Below are 25,465 nucleotides of genomic sequence, written 5' to 3'. Positions count from 1 at the left end.
GAATCAGTCTGATATTCTCCAGTAAGCCAGAGAAGCCGGTGCTTCTGTATATAGGTCCTTGACTTACAACCACAATTGGAACCAGAGTTTCCATTGCTAAACAAAGCATTTAAGTGGGGCATGTCTTATTTCATGAACTTTTTTGCCATGCTGTGATTCATGCAGTTGTAAAGCAAATCGGGCTCCCCCCACCATTGACTTTGCTTATCAGAAACTGGCTGGAAAGGTCACAATGGTGATGTGACCCCAAGAGGCTGCAACCGTCATAAATACATGCCAGTTGCCAAGTGCCTGCATTCTGATCATGTGATTATTGAGGATGCTGCACCCATTGTAAGTACGAGGTCATAAGTCACTTTTGTCTGTGTCACTGTAACTTTGAATGGTGGCTAAATGAATGGTTGTAAGTCAACAACTACCTGTATGCAATTTAGTAGTAGATGGAAATAGATTCTGGCCCAGGTGGATCAACATAGATATATATTATCTATGCAAAAATTTTAATGAAATGTCCAAAGGGTATTCTACAGATAGTTCTTATTCAGCAACCATTCATCCACTGACTGTTCAAGTTAGGACAGCACTGAACAAAGAGACTTACAACCCATTCCTTGTAATTACAACCCTCGCAGCATCCCTGAGTCATGTGAACCTGATTCAGGTGCAAGCAACTGGCTTGCAATTAGGATAGTCAGAGCATCTTGCTGTCACATGATCATCATTTGCAATCTTCACTTCTGACAAGCAAAATCAATGAAGAAGACAGCCGGAGGTCACAAATGGCGATGATGCAAGCATGGAACAGTCTGACCTTGTGGGGATTTGTATAACAAGGCAAATGGAATTGCCATCACCATCTTAAGTTGGCACTGTTATATTACATCACACTTTTACAACAGTGTTGCTTACCCATGTAGTTGCCAATCCAATAACACATATCCGACATTCCATAAACGCACTAGCACTGAATATGATGACTTAACCCATATAGATTTCACAGAAGAAAACGTTGAAAAAGCTCTTCATAACTTGAAATCATCGCTATCTATTGGACCTGATGAACTATGCGCATACTTCTTAAAAAAACTTTCCACTAATATAGCAGAACCCCTAAGCATAATCTTTGATAAAGCTTTCACAACCAGTTCCCTTCCCAAACTTTGGTCACTAGCCACAGTCAACCCTATCTTCAAAAAAGGAGACCCCAGCTTAGTTGAAAATTACAGATCGATCTCTCTGTGCAAAGTCATGGAATCAATCATCAACCAATCCATTACCTCACACTTAGAAACTAACAACCTACTCTCCAATAAACAATTTGGTTTCAGAAAAAATTATCATGCAACTTACAACTTCTTCACTGTAAAAACATATGGACTACAAATCTCGATCAAGGCAAAACAATAGATGCAATCTACAAAGACTTCTGCAAAGCTTTTGACTCAGTAGTACACAATAAACTTCTCCTAAAACTAAAATCCTATGGCATTTCAGGACCCCTTCACAAATGGATATCTGCATTTCTGTCCAACAGACAACAAGTGGTCAAAATTGGCAATGCTCTATCAAATCCTGTTCCTGTCAAGAGTGGCGTTCCTCAAGGCAGCGTCCTTGGACCAACACTCTTCATACTATACATTAATGATCTTTGTGACCATATCGCAAGTAATTGTGTTCTCTTTGCTGATGATGTCAAACTATTTAACACCACAGACAATGAATAGAATAGAATAGAATAGAATAGAATTTTATTGGCCAAGTGTGATTGGACACACAAGGAATTTGTCTTGGTGCATATGCTCTCAGTGTACATAAAAGAAAAGATACTTTCATCAAGGTACAACATTTACAACACAATTGATGATCAATATATCAATATAAATCATAAGGATTGCCAGCAACAAGTTATAGTCATACAGTCATAAGTGGAAAGAGATTGGTGATGGGAACTATGAAACGATTAATAGTAGTGCAGATTCAGTAAATAGTCTGACAGTGTGAGGGAATTATTTGTTTAGCAGAGTGATGGCCTTCGGGGAAAAAACTGTTCTTGTGTCTAGTTGTTCTGGTGTGCAGTGCACTATAGCGTCGTTTTGAGGGTAGGAGTTGAAACAGTTTATGTCCAGGATGCGAGGGATCTGCAAATATTTTCACGGCCCTCTTCTTGATTCGTGCAGTATACAGGTCCTCAATGGAAGGCAAGTTGGTAGCAATTATTTTTTCTGCAGTTCTAATTATCCTCTGAAGTCTGTGTTTTTCTTGTTGGGTTGCAGAACCGAACATGCATCTATCATCCAAAAAGACCTTGATCATCTAACCACTTGGTCTAAAACTTGGCAACTCCAGATCTCAACCACCAAATGCTCAGTCTTACATATTGGAAAAAAGAACCCAAACACTAAGTACATACTTGATGGACATTACCTTACAGATGACCCCCACCCCGTTAAAGACCTTGGAATTTTCATGTCAAATGATCTAAGTGTCAAAGCCCACTGTAACTACATAGCAAAAAAGGCTCTAAGAGTTGTAAACCTAATCCTGCGTAGCTTCTTTTCCAAAAACACTACACTACTAATCAGCGCATATAAAACATTTGCTAGACCAATTCTAGAATACAGCTCGCCTGTTTGGAACCCTCACCACATCTCTGACATCAATACAATTGAGCGAGTCCAGAAATATTTTACAAGAAGAGTTCTCCACTCCTCTGAAAACAACAAAATACCTTATCCCACCAGGCTTGAAATCCTAGGCTTAGAAAACTTGGAACTCCGTCGCCTTCGACAAGACCTAAGTTTAACTCATAGAATCATCTATTGTAATGTCCTTCCTGTTAAAGACTACTTCAGCTTTAATTGCAGCAATACAAGAGCAACCAACAGATTTAAACTTAATGTTAACCGCTTTAATCTAGATTGCAGAAAATATGACTTTCTGTAACAGAATCATCAGTGCTTGGAATACTTTACCTGACTCTGTGGTCTCTTCCCATAATCCTAAAAGCTTCAACCAAAAACTTTCTACTATTGACCTCACCCCATTCCTAAGAGGACCATAAGGGGCGTGCATAAGCGCACAAACGTGCCTACCATTCCTGCCCTATTGTTTTTTTTTCTTTTCTTTTCTTCTTCCTATATATATATTGGTGCTTATACCTCCTAATATTTACTCATATATATGTTTATATACTATATAATCCTTTTTATATGATGTTGTGACAAAAATAAATAAATAAATAAATAAATCCCAATTATCATTATTAAATGAGGATTACCTGTGTTTGTAAATGTTTCTTTTAACCTAACCTGATCATGAGTACTATAATTTTCACAATCCTCTACATAAACTTTCCCCACCTTGATAGAAAAAATGGATTGGACTAGTCAATAACATTGTCGCACTGTTTTCTCCGTCAATGAATTACAGCAATCTTGTCTTTATAACTATGGGCATTTATTGGGATTACAGTGATAAATGGGTTTTAAGCCTGTAAGTCATGTGAATGGACTATCTGGAACTATCCAGTTGGCCACTAAAGGAAACAGGCTGGGTCTTGGCTTGATTTGGTATCAGTATTTGTATGTGTGAATACTTACGCATGTGATACTTTTCAAACAAAAAAGCAGAATATAATAAATCATAAGATACCCTCTGACTTTTCAATTACTGTATCATTCACTTAAATAAGTAATTACAAGCTGTTAAGCAAAAAAGAATGGTATTGTGAATGAATAAAATGAAGCATCTTACATGACTAATTCTTTAAAATATGTAACTTCATCTGCAGCTTTCTGGAACTTGAGTTCAGTTGCCTGTATTTCATCTGTTAAATCTGCAACAACAAATTATTGTCTATCATTTTCATTAATTTAACTGTGCCTTCTGCCTCACTAACTAATTGTTCAAGTTAGTTACAATATATTATAACATGTAATATTTTATAATGTGAGTCATTTATAAAAATTAGTTCCTGTATTTGTGTTAATGTTGTAGTTATAAAATATTATAAGAAACAACATAAAATTTATTGTGAATGTACAATATAAAAAAATAACCCAAAATACCTCCTAAAGTTCTTATAGGAGATAGAAGCAGATATTCAGTTATATGGCATGGCTTTTATTTTCCTTCTCCATGTCTTCTCAAAATAATGCACCAGATGGTCTCCCAAGTCTCAAGAACAAATTTTGAGAACATTCTGGATTAATTTTATCAAGAGTTTTAAAAAATAAGGAGCAGTTTATTGTAATTTGTGGAACAGACCAAATTTTTATATTGATGCAATTTTCTAGAATTTCCAAGGCATTAAAAATATTTTTGATACCATTAGGTAATGGTATCAGCAGAAAATGAGTTGCATAAAAGATAAACTCTGCAAACTGATTATCACTGGTTTTACAAATGGTTTTACAGAAACATTTGACAATTACAGTGGGCTTGTGCAAGTATTTACTGTAAATTATATAGAAAATAAATCCAGAAAATAAAACATCAGCACACATGGCTACATAATGGTCTTACTTCTAGCTCCCTGCTGTGCATATAATAGGTGACCTGACAGCAGTGTTCCAATATCTAAGGGGCTGCTACAAAGAAGAGGGGGTCAACCTATTCTCCAAAGCACCTGAAGGCAGGACAAGAAGCAATGGAGGGAAACTAATCAAGGAGAAAAGTAACCTAAACTAAGGAAAAATTTCCTGACACTTAGAACAATTAATTAGTAGAATGACTTGCTTCTAGAAGTTGTGGGTGCTCCAACACTGGAAGTTTTTAAGAAGAGATTAGACAACCATTTGTCTGAAATGGTATAGGGTTTCCTGCCTGAGCAGGGTGTTGGGCTAGAAGACTTCCAATATCCTTCCAGCTCTGTTATTCTGTAACCAATAGATTCTTCTGTAAGCCTCAGACTGCACATCTCCAAAACTTGCTGTTTCCCATTTTTGAAATCCTTCCAACTAATTGTGACTCAGCAAGTGGCAGCCCCTAGTTGTTCTTGGTGGATCTCAGAAGGCTAAGCAATGTCAGACCTAAAAAGCATTGGAATGGAAGATTGCTAAGAAATCCTTCGGTGTAAATCAAATGAGTTTAAAAAAATAAAGTCTGGATGGCAAATTACTTCTGCAATGATGCCAAAAATTCTACATGGATATATGTCTATGAAATCACCAGGAATTGAGCTTAAATGAAGAAAATCTTTATTGCAAGAAAATATAAAAATATGTTGCAAGGAAAAATAAAAAATACAAAACCATCCAAAATGTCAAGGCATAGTTCTGGGACATTTACAGAGAGAGTGAAAACACTTGAGACCTAAATAGTCCAGAAATTAAGCAGCTTTGTTAGCAAACATTTTATATAGGCATAAATACTTTGTTCTTGAGTGGGAAAATATTTTACTTTTGAATGGATTTTAATATATAGAAAAGATTTTATAGAAAAAAATACAATAATAACTACATCAACAATAGTAGTAGAAAGACAAAGAAAATTACTGTGCAGAAAATGGCAACCAAAATAACTGGGAAGGATAATGGATGCCAATCAAAATGAAGGGAGATTCAGAACTGATAAACAAAGCATTTATTTAAGGAAAACTGAACTATGGAATTCACTGCCAGCAGATTTGGTAATGGGCATCAATTTTAGAAAACTTTAGAAGGTCACTAGATAAATTGAGTAGCCTATCAATAAAGGTTAGTATTGATAAGTTCATTAACTTTAATCAGAGGTCATACACCTTAAATGGCAGTTTATGGGCCCAGTGTCTTACAGGTTTCATGTTCCAGCTCTTTGATCCCCACCCTGGTGTCCAGTCAGCTGACCTTCTGAAGAAAATCTCTTAAAGCTCACTTGTGTCCATGGATTGGGAAACACAAGTAAATATTTTATGATTGTTTTGTGTGCCACCCAAGAATCACATTACATAAAATGAATGGCCATATAAATATGATAAATAAATATTGAGAAGCAACAAAAAAAGGTTACCATCCTTCTATTCATGGTTGTCTCATGAACCACTTCTCCAGAAATATCACTGTCCAAGAGCCAAAAGTAATAATAAGAAACTTCCAGGTCTTGCCAAATTGCAGGTTTAAAATCAGAATACAGTGGTGTATTTTTTAAGATAATCTGATTCTGAACTGAAAGAAACTGGATGTTCTTCAATAGTGGAGACTAAAAAAATCAATCTTCAGTATTACTTGTCAATTGGAGAAATATCACTAAGCAATTCTGTTTCAAGGAAGAAAATGTGGAAATTCCCCAAATATGCTTGATTGGTCACTGAATAATCCAAAATACTGGACAAGATGATCTAATAACTACTCTAACAGAGATATTCTAGTATTATATTCTTACAAGTTGACTGAAATCAAAACAAAAATGCTTTTCTGGGCAGTGCTTGCTGTGGTCATTCTAAACCAATTATCTCTAAGGAAAATCACCTTACTCTTGTGGATATCTACAAAGTGTGACAATCTCTTATGGCTTCCAGACTAACAATTTCAATTTCAATAAGCAACTGTGAAATCCTTTTTAGAGAATAGGGAAATTTGGAGCAGAGTTATAAGAGATAAAGAGTTATACCTCTCTTATTATAATATTCTTTGTTCTACATTTCTCCAAACACGCCCCCCCAATATTATTATTTCTTCCCCTTGTTCCCCGTTTCCTCCTCCTCCTTCCTGTTCAGTCTCTAATCTATGCATCTGCTTTCTTCAAATCAAGGATAACTCCTGGTTCTTCATGCACATATATCCATATAATTCTGAGCAACGGTCAGAAATGGATTTTTTTTATACCATCTTCCAGGAGAGTTTTTTTTAATTATTATTTCTCAGTCTAGTCCACAGCCCTGACATTCTCTATCGGTAGTAGTTCCTATCCAAAAAGTATTGAAGGCTGGCTTATTAAGCTTCTGAGTGCAGACTGGCCCAGTAAGATCCTAACACCTGCTAAATGTTATTTATTTTATTCATTTTCTTCATAAATTTATAAAACACACTTTTATTATATAAAATAAACCTAGGTGGTCAACAATACATAATAATAAAAAGACAAGACTAAAACTCTAGCAAACCTCAGTGTAATAATAGTACCTTCTCTATAAAATACAAAAAAAACCTGCTATAAGTTCACCTCCCATCTTGACCCATACCTGAGGGAAGAATCATGTCTTCAATTACTTTTTTCATATGTTAAAATGATTTTTATGTCTATAAAGAGTATTAAATTACATTAATTTAATACCTTCCAGCATTCTTTATTCAGTACATACCTGAAAGATCTGACTATGACAAAAAACACAAGTTTAGATTATGTCAAAAATGTACTGTCAACATCTATACCATAGCTGGTCACAGTGACCTTTTTGCTACAGGCATGGAAGAGATATTACGAATTCCACACAATCACATCAAATGTAAAAATAACTTTAAAATTCTCTTTTTACATCAAAAAGCTGACTTTCTCAGTAAAGCACATTTATGAAGAAATTGCATTCAACATGTAAAGAGCAGTTATATAAAAAAGATTTCCATCCTCATTTCAAAAATCGTTTCAATATGACATAATAGATAATCCAAGTGGAAGAATTAATGTGTCATAAGATTTTGTCAATCACAAGAAAATTAAGTGTTTTAAGTTGTGCAATAAAAATACATCAATGACATTTCTTAAAATTGCACAGTAATAGAATTTAAATAATTTAAAGCCTGTAGTATTGCAAATCCCACAAGCGCTTGCTTTCCACACTTTCCACAAATTCTAACTTTGCCCAAAGTGATAATCTCCACATGTACTGAAATTCCAACACCCATAATTCTCAGTGTCTTAGAGCTGTTTCTACATGATTAGAGAAAGGCAGGTTAAGAAAGGCTATAATTATGCATCTATATTATTATGGTTCATCGCACAGCCAGCCAGATGTTCAGATTGGATTTGACATTTTAATCCACCTATCGAGTCCTTTCCAAGGACCTGGGATAGGCAGATGTAGATGTTTGATGGTGTTACAGATATTGTTGCAGGATGTAAGCTGTTCTGAGTAAAGCCACTTTTTGCAACTGACTGATGGTGAATTTGTCAACGCTGATGCAGTTAAAGTGGTGCTCCAGCTGTTTGGGATTGTACCCAAGGCACCTATTATTATTGGAACTACCTTTTCTTTCTTTTTAATAAATTTATTTGCTGCCTCTCTCGCCCTGGGGACACTCTAGGAGGGTCATAACCATTTTAAAAAAATGAAGAAATTAAAAGGAAGTTTAAACAAAGAAAAAGTAAAATAGAACAAAAAAAATAACCAAGAAAAAGAAAACAAAGAAAATACATAAATATGATTTAAAAAAAAGATGGATGAGTGGGGAGCAGAGAACAGGGAGTGGGGAGCTGGAGTCTGCTATTGTTCTAACAACCACCTCCAGAGTTGAATTCCCCCATTGAATCCACAACCAACTTGCAAAGCCAGGTCTTTTAGGCTCTTAGAATATGAGTTTGGGGGCAGATCTTACCCTGGAGGGCAGGATGTTTCAAAGGGTGGGTGCTATAGCAGAAAAGGCTCTTCTTTTGGATTCCAATAGTCGGAGTTCTTTGACTGACAGGATCTGCGGTAGGCCCCCCCTTTGCTGGCCTGAGTAGGATGGGCTAGACTAAACACGACAATGTATTAAATTAATGCTAGTCTCTTAACTATTATAGAGATATTGTAGATAAATGGAAGAAAACAGATATCATCAAATCAGAAAAAGAAGGGCCCAGGAAGCTAGATAACAATTAATCAAACAGGCATACCTAAAATATGTAATGAAACAATGTGCAAATACTTTGAAAACAATGAATACTAGAAGTATTTGCCAAGGACATGTCTTAGGCTAAGCTTACTTTTTATATATGGTAGTTTCTTAATACATTATGGGAATGTTATAGACATAAAGTGTTTTGTGTTCAACAAGATGGAGTGAAATATCAAGTAGAACATCAAAATGATACATATTGGGCACAGTCCCTTCAGCGTTTTTATAAACTACTTAGATCAGGGGTGGGGAACCATGGTCCTTTTATGACTTGTGGACTTCAACTCCCAAATAAAGAGATAGAAGGATACATCTCAATGCTTAAATCATATAAATGTAGGTGAGACAATTTAAACTGTAGCAGATGGTAATAATTTTCAACATTTTTCAATAATCTAGGAAGTGGAAAAAATATAATAAAGTTTAATAGAGATAAATTCAAAATTCTCTCAACTCAAAAGCCAGTAAAGTCAGTTTGGTGTGGTGGTTAAGGCACCAGGCTAGAAAACGGAAGACTGAATTCTAGTCGTGCCATAGTCATGAAAGCCCAGCTAGGTGACCTTGGACCAGTCATTCTCTTTTAGTTCAAGTCAATTCACAGGGTTGCTGTTGTGGGAAAAATAGGAGGAAGAGGTAAATATGTTTACTGCCTTAAGTTATTTGTAAAAATAATAAAGGCAGGATATAAATATAATGTATAGCTATGGACTGAGGAATTCTTGGCTTTGTAACAGAAAATGCAAAAAGGAACTTAGAACTGAAGTTGTTCACAAGATAAACGTAAGTCAGCAATGTAAAAGAAAATGCAATTTTTGGCTTTATCCTATTTGAAGCTTCCTTTGGAACCACAATAAAAATGTATTTTCAGCTGTCCTGATCCTACCTCTAGTGCTACGTGGACCAACTAGGACAAATAAAGAATAGAATAGAATAGAATAGAATAGAATAGAATAGAATAGAATAGAATAGAATAGAATAGAATAGAATAGAATAGAATAGAATAGAATTTTATTGGCCAAGTGTGATTGGACACACAAGGAATTTGTCTTGGTGCATATGCTCTCAGTGTACATAAAAGAAAGAAAAGACAGTAAGAATGATCAAAAGAAAGATTAAAATGAATTGGGAATGCTTAATTTTGAGAACACTGCACTGAGTTTGGGCATGATAGCATCCTTCAAATATCTGAAAAAGTATTCAGACTGACAGTCAAAATCTAATTTTCATCATTTCAGAATACAGGATATGGAACTATCAGTTCAAGTTCAAAGGAGGCAGATTCCAACCAAGCGTTAGAAAAATCTTCCTAGCAGTAAGGGCAGGTCAACAGTGGAATTAATTACACAAATAGGTAGTAGGCTCACTTTCACCCTTCTCCTCTTGAGAAGCATTCAGGCAGAAACTGAATAACCCTTAACCATAAATACTTAAAGTGCAATGTGCTGCACTAAGCAAAGAGTTGGAAATAAATCCAATGACTGCTCCCTTCTCTATTGTTCCATGGTGCCAAGCACTTAGGTCCATTCTTGTGGTAAACACCACTCTCCCATGGGTAAATTCCAGCAGGTTTATAACAAGAATTGTAAAATGCAGAAAAAAACCAAATTATTAATAAACTATACATTTGTAAAAATATCTCAATAATTAACTATATTGGCTGATTGGTTTAATTTTATACTTGCCTACAAACTTAAATTTCTCAAGAAATAATCTCTGAATAGAATTATAGAAAAAATATACTGGTAGGTACAAAATTAGAACATAAAAATGCATAATTTATTTATTTATTTATTTATTTTATTTATTTATTTATTTATTTGATTTTTATACCGCCCTTCTCCCGAAGGACTCAGGGCGGTGTACAGGCAAAAGTAAAAAACAGACAATACAATATACAATTTAAAATGCAAGTTAAAAAACTTATTATAATTAGCCTAAAAACTTTAAAATATATAAAAAACTAAAACCCCATTTAAAATTAGTAATAAGAAATTTAAAATCGATAAAACTTAAGCCAGCCCCGCGCGAGTGAAAAGATGTGTCTTCAGTTCGCGGCGAAAGGTCCAAAGGTCGGGTATTTGGCGTAAACCTATTTAGCAAGCAAATCAATCAATAAAAAGCACTAAATAAGTAAAATGTCTCATATTTCAATCAAGTAGCAAAAAGGCCGCAAGATATATCTTGATTGGAATAAAAATTCTAAAATTGACAACTGAAATGATTGGTTTACTTTTTGAAGTCATAGCAGATTACAGTATTGTAAAAATGGAGTTTTTAGACAGGAATGCCAAATATTTTTTCTGCAGCAGAACAAGGAGCCAGTGAATGGACCAGCTTCTCCGAATTTCTCTCTAGACAAGAAGAGGACTTGCGATCTCCCACAAAAATTCCATACAGTAACTCCCTGCAAGGAAGTGGTCTCTGGCAGGTTGAGAGACATAGAATTAAGATAGCATTGATCTCACTTTGTGGTGACCTTTGATACAGCTGAAATCAAAGTAGTGCAGCCATCTTGGTTCTCTTTGATCTCATGGCTGCTTTTGGTACAATCAGCCATATTGATTGTACTGATCTGGTTTCTGTGTGAATTGAAAGTGAGAGGCACAATGTTGTGGTGTGTTTTTTTTCTTTTCTCTGTGATTGGATTCTCTCAAGTTGGATGGACTCAACATGTTAATGAAGAGCTGAGTATTTTCCAGGATATCAGTGGTGTGTATGATATAGTTAGGTTAAAGCCTCTGAGACATCTAGTTGCTTATGTTGCCATGCTAGAAAAGAAAATCTCAAGCTACAAAGATAAAATCATAACTGACAAAAACATAAGCAGCGCAAAAATGGGAAGTTCAACACAGGTGAAAGATTAAATCAGGCATGGCAAGAGAAACCTGCAGAATCCGGGGTATTGTTTGGGTTTCTTTTTTTATTATTCACTTTATCATTGTTTATTATTATTGTCCCAATATTTTCATCACTGCAAGACTACATTTTTTTTCCTGCAAATTGGTGGAATACCAGAGCTTGGTAATCATTTCCATTCTAAGATTTTGCAATGTTTCCACACTATGAGACACTGATGACTGTTTTTAAAAACAAAAACAAAACCAGAACTCTTCAGAAGTTGAGGAGGGATTTTCTGCTTCTAGAATCTGACAGAATTTCACTATGACAGCCACCAAAATTTGTTAAATCTATATAGAGCTTATTGAAATCAGACTTGATTGTATATGTTTATACAAAAGAGTTATCCATATACACTAAATTGACTGAAATAGTGGGAGCACTTTTTTTTTACAAGGAATACTTCTTGTTCACATCTTTTATTTCTTCTAGTATCTCCAGTAGAAGCAAATCATTTTGAAGTTAAAGATAAACTTCACTTTAAAAGACAAATTAAAATATATTTTGCCCATGAGTGGATAAATTTTTATTTTATTTTATTTTTTAAATTTGCATTTATATCCCACCCTTCTCCGAAGACTCAGGGTGGCTTACACTGTCAAGCAATAGTCTTCATCCATTTGTATATTATATACAAAGTCAACTTATTGCCCCCAACAATCTGGGTCCTCATTTTACCTACCTTATAAAGGATGGAAAGCTGAGTCAACCTTGGGCCTGGTGGGACTTGAACCTGCAGTAATTGCAAGCAGCTGCTGTTAATAACAGACTGTCTTAGCAGTCTGAGCCACCAGAGAAATACATTTGGATTTGTTGGCCCTTTTTTCTTTTCAAAAGGTATTCTGTTTAAGTTGGTTGTTGTTGTTATTGTTATTATTGTTGTTGTTGTTGTTGTTAGTATTATTATTATTATTTGCTCCACTGCTGGTCATAGTGTCTTTCTATTTACTGAAACTAGGAGAGCATTGAGCACTTTCTGAGGGAAAACAGAAATTCATTTTACTAATTTTCTGGTCATACTGACCTCAAAGAAGGGAAAGGCAGATTAGGAAAAAAAACAAGTTTTTTCATGCTTGAAAATTTAAAATTATTTCAGTGGAAACAAGTAAATACATCTTGATTTTCAGCTTGTCAGCCAAAACTTATAATGCAATGACCTATTACTTCTTAGTACATTAATAAATTTAATGGAATGTAATTGGTAGAATCTGCCTACAGAATTACCTCATAGCTTTCATTCATTAAAATACAAGCTAGATTTTGGGATTTACTTCCTAGTTAACTGCTAAAACTTCAAAGAATAGTGAGTTATAATAGGAATAAAAAAATGTGACAACCTTCCACAGTTAAATCTCAAATATTTGAATTACTTGTTCCATAATGTCGTAAGGAATTATTGAGAGCAGAACACATTTGGAACTGGACGTGAGTTATGGAAGACTTCTTTATGGTGCAATAATAAAATAGGTTGGGGTGGGAAGTGGAGGAAACAGAATAACTTGTCCATCTTTTTGTGTTTCTTTTGTGGGATGGAATTCTCCATATTTTTATGGGAACATTCATCCCTTAAGAAGGAAGAACAAAAATCACCATTCTGGAATGAAAAGAAGTCACAATGCTTTGAGACAAAGTGCATTTATATTACTACAAGATGACTTAAGTTTTTTTAAAAAGGTGATCACCCAAGTATAGTTTGACTTTGTTCAACAGCCCAGCTTCCATTCTTTTTAAAATCTGGTCACAATGTCCAAATGAACAATGTTACGGCATTACATGGCTTTCTTCCTAAGATAATTTTTTCAAAAAGTAGTTATCCAGGAACATGGATCTGAATCCAGTAGCACACATTTTCTGTCTCAAAGTAGTCTTAAGGGCATTACTGTCATATATGCAAACAAATAGCAGCTTAAACTAAGCAGCAGGAAGAGAAAGATTCTCTTGAATTACCGGTAAGTTAAAATTCTAGTATGGACATTTGTGGTCACTAAGCTATTTACAGAAGTGTCTTTCTCCAATTATTTAAAAAATCTGAAGGAATTGGCATGTTCCTGATACTGTCAATAAAACAAAGTCATCTGAAAGACCAAGGAGATCTTCTCTGTGCCTAACATTGTGAACAAAATCTCTCCCTCCTTGAGCTCTATGTACCCTTGGCCCTCCTGCCTATTAAGTGATATAAGAATCTGCTGTACAGATGTAATTGACTGAGTTTGCTTTCCTTGGAAGGATTGTTCTTCTCCAATTTTTTAAACTATTTTTAAATCTGAGTAAGTCACAAGAACAAATGGCTTCACAAATTAAAAACATACATAAATAAAACCATAGTCTTTTTCCATAATATTCCATTAGTTCCCGAGTCTAACCTACACACTTGATTGTCTCCTACCCAAATACTGAACAGGTCTAACTATGATTAGGTTTGGGGCAATTAGCCAAGGTCAGTAGGTGCTGCCAATTTCTGTGCTGCAGCAGCACCCATAAAGTGGAAAATGGTCAAAGTAAGTTTGCTGAAAGAGATGGTAGGACCCAGAATGATATTGCATAAGTCTTTCATTTGGATTCATTTTATCTTATTTCTATAATGTCAAGGACCCATTCAGTACACTAAGAAGCAAAATAATGGGAAAGGTGATAATAACCCTAGAGACGAGGCTAGGGGGAAAAATGATTTGAATAGTTACCATACAGAGTCCCTTCCAACTAATGCATTCTGTGACAGGGGAGAAAAGGGAGAGAAGCCTTGTTTTATGACTGGGGGAGCAATATTTCCCAAGCACCTGGCTAATTTTTAAAGGTACCAATAACATCCAGACTTTTATAGCAGGAAGGGCAGCATCTCATGCTCTTTACTTTGTATTTAACAGCTTCTTGTATTCGAATTCACAAATTATTAACCACCTCAACTATCAGGTAATTATGGGGGAGTGGGGGGACCTTATTTTCCTGCTGGATAAATATGGAAAAATCAGGGAGTTTGAATCTCCATTCTGCCAAAACATAGGTAGATAGTTTTCAGCAAGCTTAGGCATCTATCCAATATGGGAAATACTGGACTATTTTTATACTTGGGAAATATTGCTCCCCCAGTCATAAAACAGGGCTCCTCTCCCTTTTCTCCCCTGTCACAGAATGCATTAGTTGGAAGGGACTCTGTAGGGTAACTATTCAAGTCATTTCCCCCCCTAGCCTCGTCTCTAGGGTTATTATCACCTTTATATTCTAGTGGCTCGCCCTGTCAGGGTTGGTGGGAATGGTCTTGTAGGTTCTTTGGTTAAGCTGTTTACTGTTCACTTGTTTGGGGTATAAGAATAGAATAGAATAACAGAGTTGGAAGGGATCTTGGAGGTCTTCTAGTCCAACCCTCTGCTTAGGCAGGAAACCCTACACCACTTCAGACAAATGGTTATCCAACATCTCCTTTAAAACTTCCAGTGTTGGAGCATTCACAACTTCTGCAGGCAAGTTGTTTCACTGATTAATTGTTCTAACTGTCAGGAAATTTCTCTTTAGTTCGAAGTAGCTTCTCTCCTTGAATAGTTTCCACCCATTGCTTCTTGTCCTGCCCAAAGGTGCTTTGGGGAATAGCTTGACTCCCTCTTCTTTGTGACAGACCCTGAGATATTGGAACACTGCTAGCATGTCTCCCTTAGTCCTTCTTTTCATTAAAGTAGATATATTGTTTACTTTTTGATTGTTGGTCTGATATTAATCTTGGTATTAGTCAATGTTCATCTGGATGCTGATTGCTGGTGGGAAGGTGTTTTGGTCTTTGTTTCCTTTTTGGCTTGTTGATTGTCTTTTTGCACAGTATGTAGATGTTGTTTATGTCCGTTGATGGCCAATTTGTCAGAGTGCCAAGCTTCCAGGAAGTCTCTAGAGTTTTTGGACTTGGCTTGGTCTAGGATGGTCATATATTTCCAGTTGAAATTATGGTTAAGTCTTGCCATAAGTATTGAAATTAAAGAAACTTCTTTTTCTGCTAGTTGGTATTCATGGATGGGTTTTCCAGTCTCCTGTCTGTTTGTGCTTGTAGGGACTCTTGCAGTCTTTACACTATTGTACATTTTTTTCACCTACTGCTTACTCTTTGCAAATAAATCATCTGAGATCCACAAAAATACAATACACATATTATTTGCATATCTCCTAAAAGAGGCTACAGATCTCTTTATAACCCTTTCAAGGCCCTACATACCTTTTTTGAGAAATAAAATAAAGCAGGTAAGTGCATAAATATCATTTTGCAACTCTGGCATTTATTTAGGAAAAAATTGCCCATAAACTTTCAAAGAAAAGAAGCATATATGGGCACAACACAGAGAGATTAGTAAAAGACAAACATGAAGTGAGCTTTAATGGTTGTTTGGGTGGATTCAGATGTAATGAATGACAATGATTTCCCTCTATATGAGGGAACTGTTGGCTGGATTTTTCTTCCTTCCTTTCATATTGCTATGAGAAAAGAAGCATAAGTTTCTGCTTTGGAGATTGCACTCTGATGACAAGTTGGGATTTGTAATTTTAAAATACGGTAGAATCTGACAAAAAATCCTGATTGTTCAAACTAGAAGAAACTGTAGTTCGTACGGAGGTATAAATGTGAAATTTGGTACTTTAAAAGTGAAAGTAACTGCTTTTGTTAAAGCCATGCAAAAATATATTGTTGGAGGGAATCAGTGGTACATGTAGATAGTAGGAAATTTTCAGTTCTCCGTTACTTCTATTATAGAATGTCTACTGCAATAATACATGTATTCAAAACATATTGTTCTTCACTTTTTAAAAAATTAACATCATCTTCTTACCTTGTGTTTTCTTTTGTAATTCATTGCATTTATTTTGTAATTCATTCTCCCGTAAAAGAGAAGCCTGAAGTTGCTTAGTTTCCAGTGCAGCTGCATCTGACTTCAGTCTTAGGTGTTCCACCTCTTTTTGAAGGATTAGATTTTTCCTCTGACACTCACCTAAGGTTTGGTTCAAACTGGATTCTTCTGAAATGTGATAAAGGCCAAGACAAAAATATAGTTGTATCCATACTACAACTTTTATAACATTTATGTACTCTGATTATATCATCCAAAAACATCTTTTTTTGTTCCTATCTAGTCTATAAGAAAACAGGGTAGGTATCTGTAGTTATTAAGATACTAGCATTATTTTAACTTGTCATCTAGTTAATTGATACAAACTAAAAGAATGGATTTACTCCTAGAAATAAGGAGACATTTTCTGACAATGAGAACAATTAATTAGTGGAATGGCTTGTCTTCAGAAGTTGCGCGTACTTCGTAACTGCAAGTTTTAAAAAGAAAATGGACAGCCATTTGTCTGGAACGGTAGGGAGTCTCCTGTTTGAGCAGGAGATTGGACTAGACTAGAAGATCTCCAGGGTCCCTTCCAACTCTGTTATTCTGTCCTATTCCTATTCTTGTTCCTATTCCTGTTCCTGTTCCTGTTCCTATTCCTGTTCCTGTTCCTGTTCCATTCTATTCTAAGGTCCCTTCCAAGTCTTGTTATTCTGTTATTATTCAAATCTTCTCTAATTCATAGTGAAAAGCTAAACAATTTTGGATTCCTTAACATGACTCAATATTCAGAACAAATCTCCTTTAAAACTGAAATGTGGAGGAAGTAAGGAGAAAACAGGTATAGATTTATACCATGTTAACCTAAATGCTACTCATTCTTTCTATATTAGGTTCTCAAACATCAGAAAAATCCAAACACATTCCTATACTTTCCCATTTTCTATTACTCTTTCCCTGCTCCTTCCCCAGATGTTTCATTGAATTGCTTCTTGCCCAGGATCTTGGGCAAGTGAATTATGGAAACAAAGAGGAAACAAAAAGAAAAACAAAAGAAACAAATCAGTGGACAAACATTTTTTAGCAAGTAGTATTGAGCAGTTGATCCTGGACTTGGATTCTGGAAACTTTATGAAGCTCAGGAAGTGACATATTCTTTGAGACTTCACTTCACTGATTTGCTAAGCTATTCTCTAGATGCTATCACTTCAACATGTAAGAGGGATTTTAAATTCAGGCATATCCAAACAAAATACTCCATTCATATAGGAAAATCAATATCCAGAAGTGCATATTAGGCCCAACTTCTAATTTTCTATGAATAATTTTATAAACATTATTTTGATATAGATTTTGATTTACAGAAATATTCTATACTACTTTCCCATTTTTCAGAACTTAAATTTTATCCCTTTATCTCTACATCAATTTGCATCTTAAAAATCCACAGAAAAATATTTGGCACATTATTTTTCAGGTTGATCCTAAAACAGTTTTCCTAATATACCATATATGTTTTTCCATTAATTTTCTCCAACATTATCCAATTTTTGTGCAATCTAATTATTATTTATGTTTTCAGTGGCACTTTACATAACAAACATTTTTCTGTGCATTTTAAATGAAAAAGTGTAAGTCAAAATTAAGAAAAATGAAATTATGTCCTGATTCATATACTAATTTGGGTAAATTGCATCAAAATGTGATCTGAAAGTATTTTTCTAATCCCTACACTATACAGTACCATAACTACAAATCTCAATAAGAACAAGGTATCAATTCAATGTATCACTGCCTTGATAATAAAATACATGCGAACTCCATAACCAGTCTGAAAGTGGAACATGCTAGGAAAAGCTTTGCTTTGATAATCTACCTGCCAGTCCTATTTTATTAATGGTTTTTAGTTGTAAAAATATATCTCCTTTTAGTAAAATCCATTCTCTGAGAAAACCAAGTATTTCTTCTTTAAACTTGTTTAGCTCTCCCCTAATAAAGGGAATAACATTAAAAGCTTTCTTTAGGATGAATTTATGTCGTTGCAATGTTTTCCTGCCAAAAAAGAAAGAAAAAATAGTTATCATTTTAAAATCAAAATAATATTTAGAAGATATCCCTTTGAAAGATTAAATCAATATTTAAATCAATTTTAATGTAAGGAAAATAATTTTCTAACACAAATACACAAGTTGAGACAAATATTTAAGTAGCAAAAGAAATTCCTGTTGTTAGAGTTACAATGAAGACTTATCTCTGTTTCAAGTTGGCATAAAAGGAAGAAAATACAATCATCTATGGCAGCGGCCCCCAAACTTTTGGGCACCAGAGACTGATAACGTAGAGAGAGGTTTTTCCGCAGACCAGAGGGGCCGTGGTTTTGCATGCTGCCTGCATCCTTTGGATGGGGCTTCACTTGTTTCCACGGCCCAGTTTCTGGCATGTCATGGACCAGAGCAGGTTCAAAGACCGGCAGTTGGGGACCGCTGATCTATGAGATTCAGTGCCGGAAGTTCCTAGGGGGTATGCTTATGGCATGAACTGTTAGAACTATTGGTAAATTAGGATCTTACCTACACATTCTTAAAACATCAGGCCATTGGTTTGATCAATAAACCTGAATTTAAACATTGTTTCCTTGTATATACTGCTATAATTTTTTAATACAGCTTTAAAAATTACCAAGAAAACAGATTTTTCAGATAAATGACAGACAGACAATTTTACTAGAAAATAAATTCCACCCCCAAACCATCTCATGTGAGAATTCTTACTGGACCAATTGTGATTGTCTCCATATATCTTCCTTTTCTTTGTGAAAGCTTCTCAATTGTTTGTTTAGATTCCCTACTGCAGATTCCTTATTTTCAAGTTCTGTAACTAATTCTTTTATTCTGAAATTAAAAAAAATATAGTATTATCCTTTGCCTAAAATAATAATAATTTAGGCTCATTAATTCCTGCCTTAGACCCCATACCCTTCTATTCAAGGAAAGCCTTTTTTCTCATCCTTAACAGAGGATCAGGGAATTACTTTATCTTGCTAAATGAAGAAAAAGAGGAGGTTTCCTTTTAAGCATCTATTTGCACAGAATTGTTAATGTGCTTGTAAATTAAATCTTTTACACATGTGCAAAGCATGTTATAATAACTGGAGCATAACTAGTTCCTTATTGCAGAGTAAATCAAAATGACAGTGGTACTGCAGAGCACAACCAACTGGCTTGAGTCCAAACTGTAGGCACTCCAGACATTAGAGATTACTAAGTAATATGGGTATATAGTTATTTATCCATTTCCAATTCCTGAGATTGTTAAAGTATTTCACAGGATAAAGCCTGATGCTCACATGTAAAAAATAGTTGACACCAGTGCTAGTAAATGAATACAGTATGTTCCTTGGATATATATTTGGTTCCATTACATTTAATAAGATTTGTCCCCCAAGTTTTCAGAATTTCTTATTATATACTTTACAAATTTTCTAATGTATCACCAATTTAATTAGAAGAGTCTTATTATTCTTATTGACATATATTATTCTTATTAACACATTTAACTAATTATCAGCATTTTTAAATAATCAAATGATATAATAGCTTTTTATTCCTTTAGCTAAACATATGAATGCATAAAACAAGAGCCTAGACAGCTTTTAATCCAAAATAATATTTTTGACAACAGTATGTTATTCTTTAGCATATTTTTCCCCTGAAAAATTCTTTGTCCTGCTTTTTCCTCCCCATCTTTTAATTTTAGTTTTAATTTCTATTTTTATTACTATTTTATTGTGATTTTATATATTTGTATATATGTATTTATGGCTTTATTTTGATGTTATAAATTGCGCAGAGATGTTTTGCAGCGATATGAGGGGCAAAACAACAAACAAGCAAACTAACAAATAAAAAGAGAGAATCAGTTTTTATACATTTTTATTTATGATAGATGTTAAGAATTGTAGCTAAATTAATCACCAGGAATTTGAGTAACTAATCAGCTGCTCAGAGTCATCTTATAGGGGAGCTGGGCAGTATAAAAATTAATTAATTAAATAAATAAAGTTGAAGTAAATTTACACATTATCCATACCAAAAATGATTTTTAGACTGAATAGATTTAACCATAGTTTCAACTGGGAAACTGTGAGTATCCTAGACCAAGCCAAAACTGCCAAAGAATTCTACACCGCTATGGGACAAGTCCACCCCACCCATGCCACCAGAAAAGGCATGCTGTGGATCTCATCAATCAAGGAATTATGTCTGGTGGGATCCAGGAGAAGAACCTTCTCAGCCATTGTCCCAGCCTTCTGGAACATTTTGAGGTCCATATTCATTCAAAAATACTTACAAAGCTAACTGAAATATGCTTCCAGGTTGAAAGGATTTGCTGGCAATAACACTTGCCTTAGAAATACAGTCTAATTTAGATCTCCTCCTCACTATTTCCTACTCCGACTATCCAGTCAGCAACCAAAAGTAGCACATTCTGCATTTATGTTCTGTAAATTTTGAACTTGAGCTTAAAAATTCTCAGTTGTTTCTTTTTATGTATCAGTGGTAGTGGCATAAACTTGAATAATCATAATTTTATTTGCAAAATTTATTTGATAATTACTCAGTCACTGACTATTTTGTACCTACATACTGTCTTTGCTATATCCTTCTCATGAACATTTTTTCTTTGATTTTTTTTGTGATCTTCTGACTAACAGTATCCAATTTAAATTCTTTTCAATTTGATGATGCATAGGACACCAATATGTATTTAACTTTATTACATCTTTCACTCTGTTAGGTTTTCCTATGTACTTGCTTCTTACATTCTATGTTCCAATTGTAGTTGTGCCTTTGCAGCTTCAGATAACATCAGCAACTAATAGTCTGGAAACAAATATAACTGCATCAAAAACACAATTAGCACTGTCAAAGAGTGTCAACTTTTTCTTAGTAGTACATTGAGTGCCATCTGACTCAAGGGGCCCTTTATCTAGCAATATATTGACAATTCCTTCATCTTGTCTATCCACATAGCTTCCTTGAAAAATACAGTAGTTTATTATTGCTTTCTCTAGTGCAATATGACATGATGCCATTATCACTAAAATGATCATCCACCTTAGCACCTTCCTATATTTCTGATGGTTTTCATATACACACAGACACATATATACAAACACACACAAACACACAGTTTTCCCAAAAATACGACCTACCCCGAAAATAAGTCCTAGCCTGATTTTTTTGCAGGGTGGGCACCCTACCTCAGCACATGAGCAGACTATTTTAAGCAAACATGGAAAAAGTTCCTTCCCCTTAAAATAAAGGGACATTAGGTCCCTGAAGTGATGCCCAAGACCAGTGGTATCAAACTCAATTTCATTGAGAGTGCATCAGGGTTGTGTTTGACCTCGGGGTGTGTGTGTGTGGTCATGGCCAGCTCGATGTCACTCATGTCGGAGGCGCCTGTGGTGGCCCAAGTGCTCTGCCAGTGAAAACGGGCTCCCAAGCTCCATTTTCAGCTGCGATGGCATCCTGCAAACCTCTGCCAGCAAAAACAGAGCTCGGCATGGCGCTCCCAAGCTCTGTTTTCACTGGAAAGAGGCGCTGGTCCTTCACTTGTTTCCAGGTCAGCCCCATATCTAAGCACCCCGGGGGCTGGATCCAGCCCCCAGGCCTTGAGTTTGACACTACTGCCCAAGAGAATCAACAAGCTGTTATTTCCATCATTTAAAATATGAAAAACAAAATTAGATGAACTTTAGTTCTATATCCAGTCTTTAAAAATTAAAATGATTAGTACCTGCAGATCAGTAGAGAAACAATATGAACATAATGGAGGTGGTGGAGAATGGCAGGTAGATCTTTACCAATTTGTCCCCTAGTAAATAGATGTGAAATGCCCTGGGGAATGCTTGGGGTTCTTAGCCTGCTGTGCTCCACCCAAGTGAGTTGCAACAGATATAGAAATCTTTGCAAAACTTTATTCTGTACTGGATAATTGATGCTTGGGAATAGATTCCAAACCAAGCAAGTAGTCCATTTCAAGGCTAGTTCCTTTTATACAGTCCTTACAAAGACATCCCCTTAAATGAATACATTATCATTAGGTCTTGAACTCTTACTGGTCCTCCATTCCTACAATTGCTTTTTCGTTCTCTCTATAGGAATCTGTAGTTAGCTTGTTTTCTGTTTATCTGTATCCCATGGAAATTGTCCTATTGGTCTGATATTTTATGTCTTGATCATTAGCAATTTCCTTGCAATTTTATTTCCATGTATTTTTATTATCTATCACCTTTTTATAACTCTAATCTACAATTTGTTGTTGTTTCTCTGAGATTATTGTCTCCCCCTCCCTTTCTCGCTTATAAACTAGCTGTTGGGAAAACTGCCTCTCTTAAATATTATCTTATCATTATGATCAGACAAGTCATAATGGTAGCCATTTTCTGAATGCATAAATCATTCTCATAGCAGCCATTTTATAAAAGTGACCACAGCATGCTCACAATATGTCAAATACATCCACTGGCCTCTGTCCTAGATAAATTTATGATGATATGCGTGACCTCTCACCATCAGAGCCAAGCACTAACTCCGGGATCAGATACATCATTAGCAAAAGTTGGTGGGAAAAGCAATCAAATATTATACTGTATTCATTTCCTGATTTCATAAGCTTCTGTTTGGCCCCTATACCTGCAGACTAGATTGTCTTTATTATTTAAGCAGGACTATTTTGTTCCTAAGTTACAAAATGGCTAGAGAGAAAATGTGTAGATAACCTACATATATGCAGAGAATCACAATGCTTTAATGAATCAGCATTAAAATGAATTAAAAATTCTAACACAGCTAGTTTCTTTTGCTTGCAATTTTTTTTGTTAAAATCTGAACTACAATCTTGGCTGCACTGATAATATTTAACACGTGAAATCATGAAAACATCCTAAACTCCACGGCTAATTAATTGCAGAAGCTAAAAGGAAAAAAAGAAAGAACATGGTGATCTTTTCTGCACTTGACTATTTCACATAAACTGTGAAGCTGAACATCTTGTTATCACAGCCAGAATATGGTTATATGCTGAACAGAGGAAAAATCAAAGAGGGTGTGTGTGTTGGGGGAGATAAGAATAATGAATTGGAAGCATCAGAAAAGCCAATATGCATTCTAAACTCCTGTCCCAACTTTAACACAGTGCAGCATATACTCTGAAAACATCTAATATGGTTTCCAGGCCTGACAATCACACTGTACTCCAGGCCTTATAAGATTGTCTTCAACTTGATCCAGCCCACAACTAAATCAGTCTTAAATTGTCTTCAGATGTATTAGTTTTAAAGTAATTATTTCAACCAAAAGCTGAAGCTAACTCACTAAGACTTCAAGATATGAAAACTATTATGCTTTGCCATCTAATCCAACTATTGTGAGGTTTCTTTTAAAAATGCTTGGAAGTACAAACAAACCCTTAATTGCTAGCCAGCTTCAACTACAGCTATTTTATCTCTTACCATCTGCCTTTTCTTTCCCAAATTCACCTTTTCACCTCAATATTTTTGACACCAACTTTTCTCCAAGTTTCATGTGTTATTTGTATTTTATTTATTATTTACATTTTTATACCGCCCTTCTTCAAAGACTCAGGGCGGTGTACAGCAGATAAAACAACAATAAACCAGAAAAATTTTAAAATACAGTACCAAATTTAAAAATCTAATTTAAACGCCGTATGTTAAAAATAGTTAAATAAAAATTACAGAAAGATAAAAAAACCCTGTTAAAAGCCTACTAAAAAACCCACAATATTTAAAATCAACCAGGCCAGCCCCGCTTGGTGAAAAAAGAAGGTCTTGAGCTCGCGCTTAACGGTCCGAAGATCAGGGAGAAGATGGAATCCCACCGGCAGCTCGTTCCACAAGGCCGGGCCCCCCACAGAGAACGCTCTTCCCCTGGGGGCCGCCAGCCGACATTGGTTGGCCGACGGCACCCTAAGGAGGCCCTCCCTATGGGAACGCACTGGACGCACCGGATGATGGGAGGTAATTGGCGGCAGCAGGCAGTCCCGTAGATATCCCGGTCCCATGCCATGGAGCGCTTTAAAGGTGATGACCAATACCTTGAAGCGCACCCGGAAAACCACCGGCAACCAGTGCAGGAGAGGTGTTACATGGGAGCTACGCGATGCTCCCTCAATCCCCCACGCGCCCGCATTCTGTACCAGTTGGAGCCTCCGGGTGCTCTTCAAGGGCAGCCCCGTGTAGAGAGCATTGCAGTAATCCAGAGCATTGCAGTATCAAAGACCTTTGAGCTGTTTCTTGGAGAATTGGAAAAAAAAATCATAGCTCATTTGTCAGGAAGCACTTGGAATTGGAATATTGATTATTCAAGAAAACTGACCAATAAGCGCTTATTTTATGTATATAAAACTTAGTCTTTTAAAATTTTCCTCTTTATATATTGATACCCTGCAATTCCTGTTTTGCATGCACACAATAGTCAATGAATTTATGCTATTTTTCTGCTGCTTCTTCAAAGATTTTTGATGGTATTATTTCTCTAGATGATGATATCAAAGCAACTAAATTAAAGTTTAAAAATCAGACAGCAACCTAACATACTCCAGGGGAAAAAAAGAATTAGAAATAAGTTTTCCACTGCAAATCAAGGTTAGAAAGGCAATCTGAGAAATTATTCATAATATAATCTTACAGTACTTTACAAACATGTTTTAAAAACTGCTAAAAGAATAAAGTGCTCTGTGTATTCTGAACTTTTATTGCTTATGGAATAGCAAATCTTTTCTGTCATCAAAAGTTTATTTTAGAATCTGATTTGTAATTGAATTACATCCATATCTTATTTTGACAAACAAAATGGCTGTTCATGCACTATATTAAGCCATGGTTTACAGAATAAACTATGGTGGCTTCATTATATATGAAGCAAATTATAAAGCATGTTT

The 25,465-nt window shown here is 35.3% G+C and overlaps 1 protein-coding gene across 3 annotated transcripts in view; it reads right to left on the bottom strand.

Annotated features, from left to right (window-relative positions):
• LEKR1 (leucine, glutamate and lysine rich 1) overlaps positions 1-25,465 on the bottom strand; it is a 64,471-nt gene that overhangs the window by 15,711 nt on the left and 23,295 nt on the right. For 2 of the 3 annotated variants that reach the window (XM_058187933.1, XM_058187934.1), the window contains 4 exons: positions 19,267-19,386; positions 18,372-18,547; positions 16,496-16,681; positions 3,754-3,835 (listed from right to left, as the gene is read on the bottom strand). In XM_058187933.1, the coding sequence (XP_058043916.1) occupies positions 3,754-3,835; positions 16,496-16,681; positions 18,372-18,547; positions 19,267-19,386 (564 nt within the window). Of the gene's footprint in view, positions 1-3,753; positions 3,836-16,495; positions 16,682-18,371; positions 18,548-19,266; positions 19,387-21,317; positions 22,005-25,465 lie in introns of those variants that run through there. The other variant, XM_058187935.1, reaches the window with a different exon arrangement.

Source organism: Ahaetulla prasina, chromosome 6, assembly GCF_028640845.1.
Source record: "Ahaetulla prasina isolate Xishuangbanna chromosome 6, ASM2864084v1, whole genome shotgun sequence".
NCBI classification, from domain to species: domain Eukaryota; kingdom Metazoa; phylum Chordata; class Lepidosauria; order Squamata; family Colubridae; genus Ahaetulla; species Ahaetulla prasina.
This window is presented reverse-complemented; position numbering and strand designations above follow the sequence as displayed.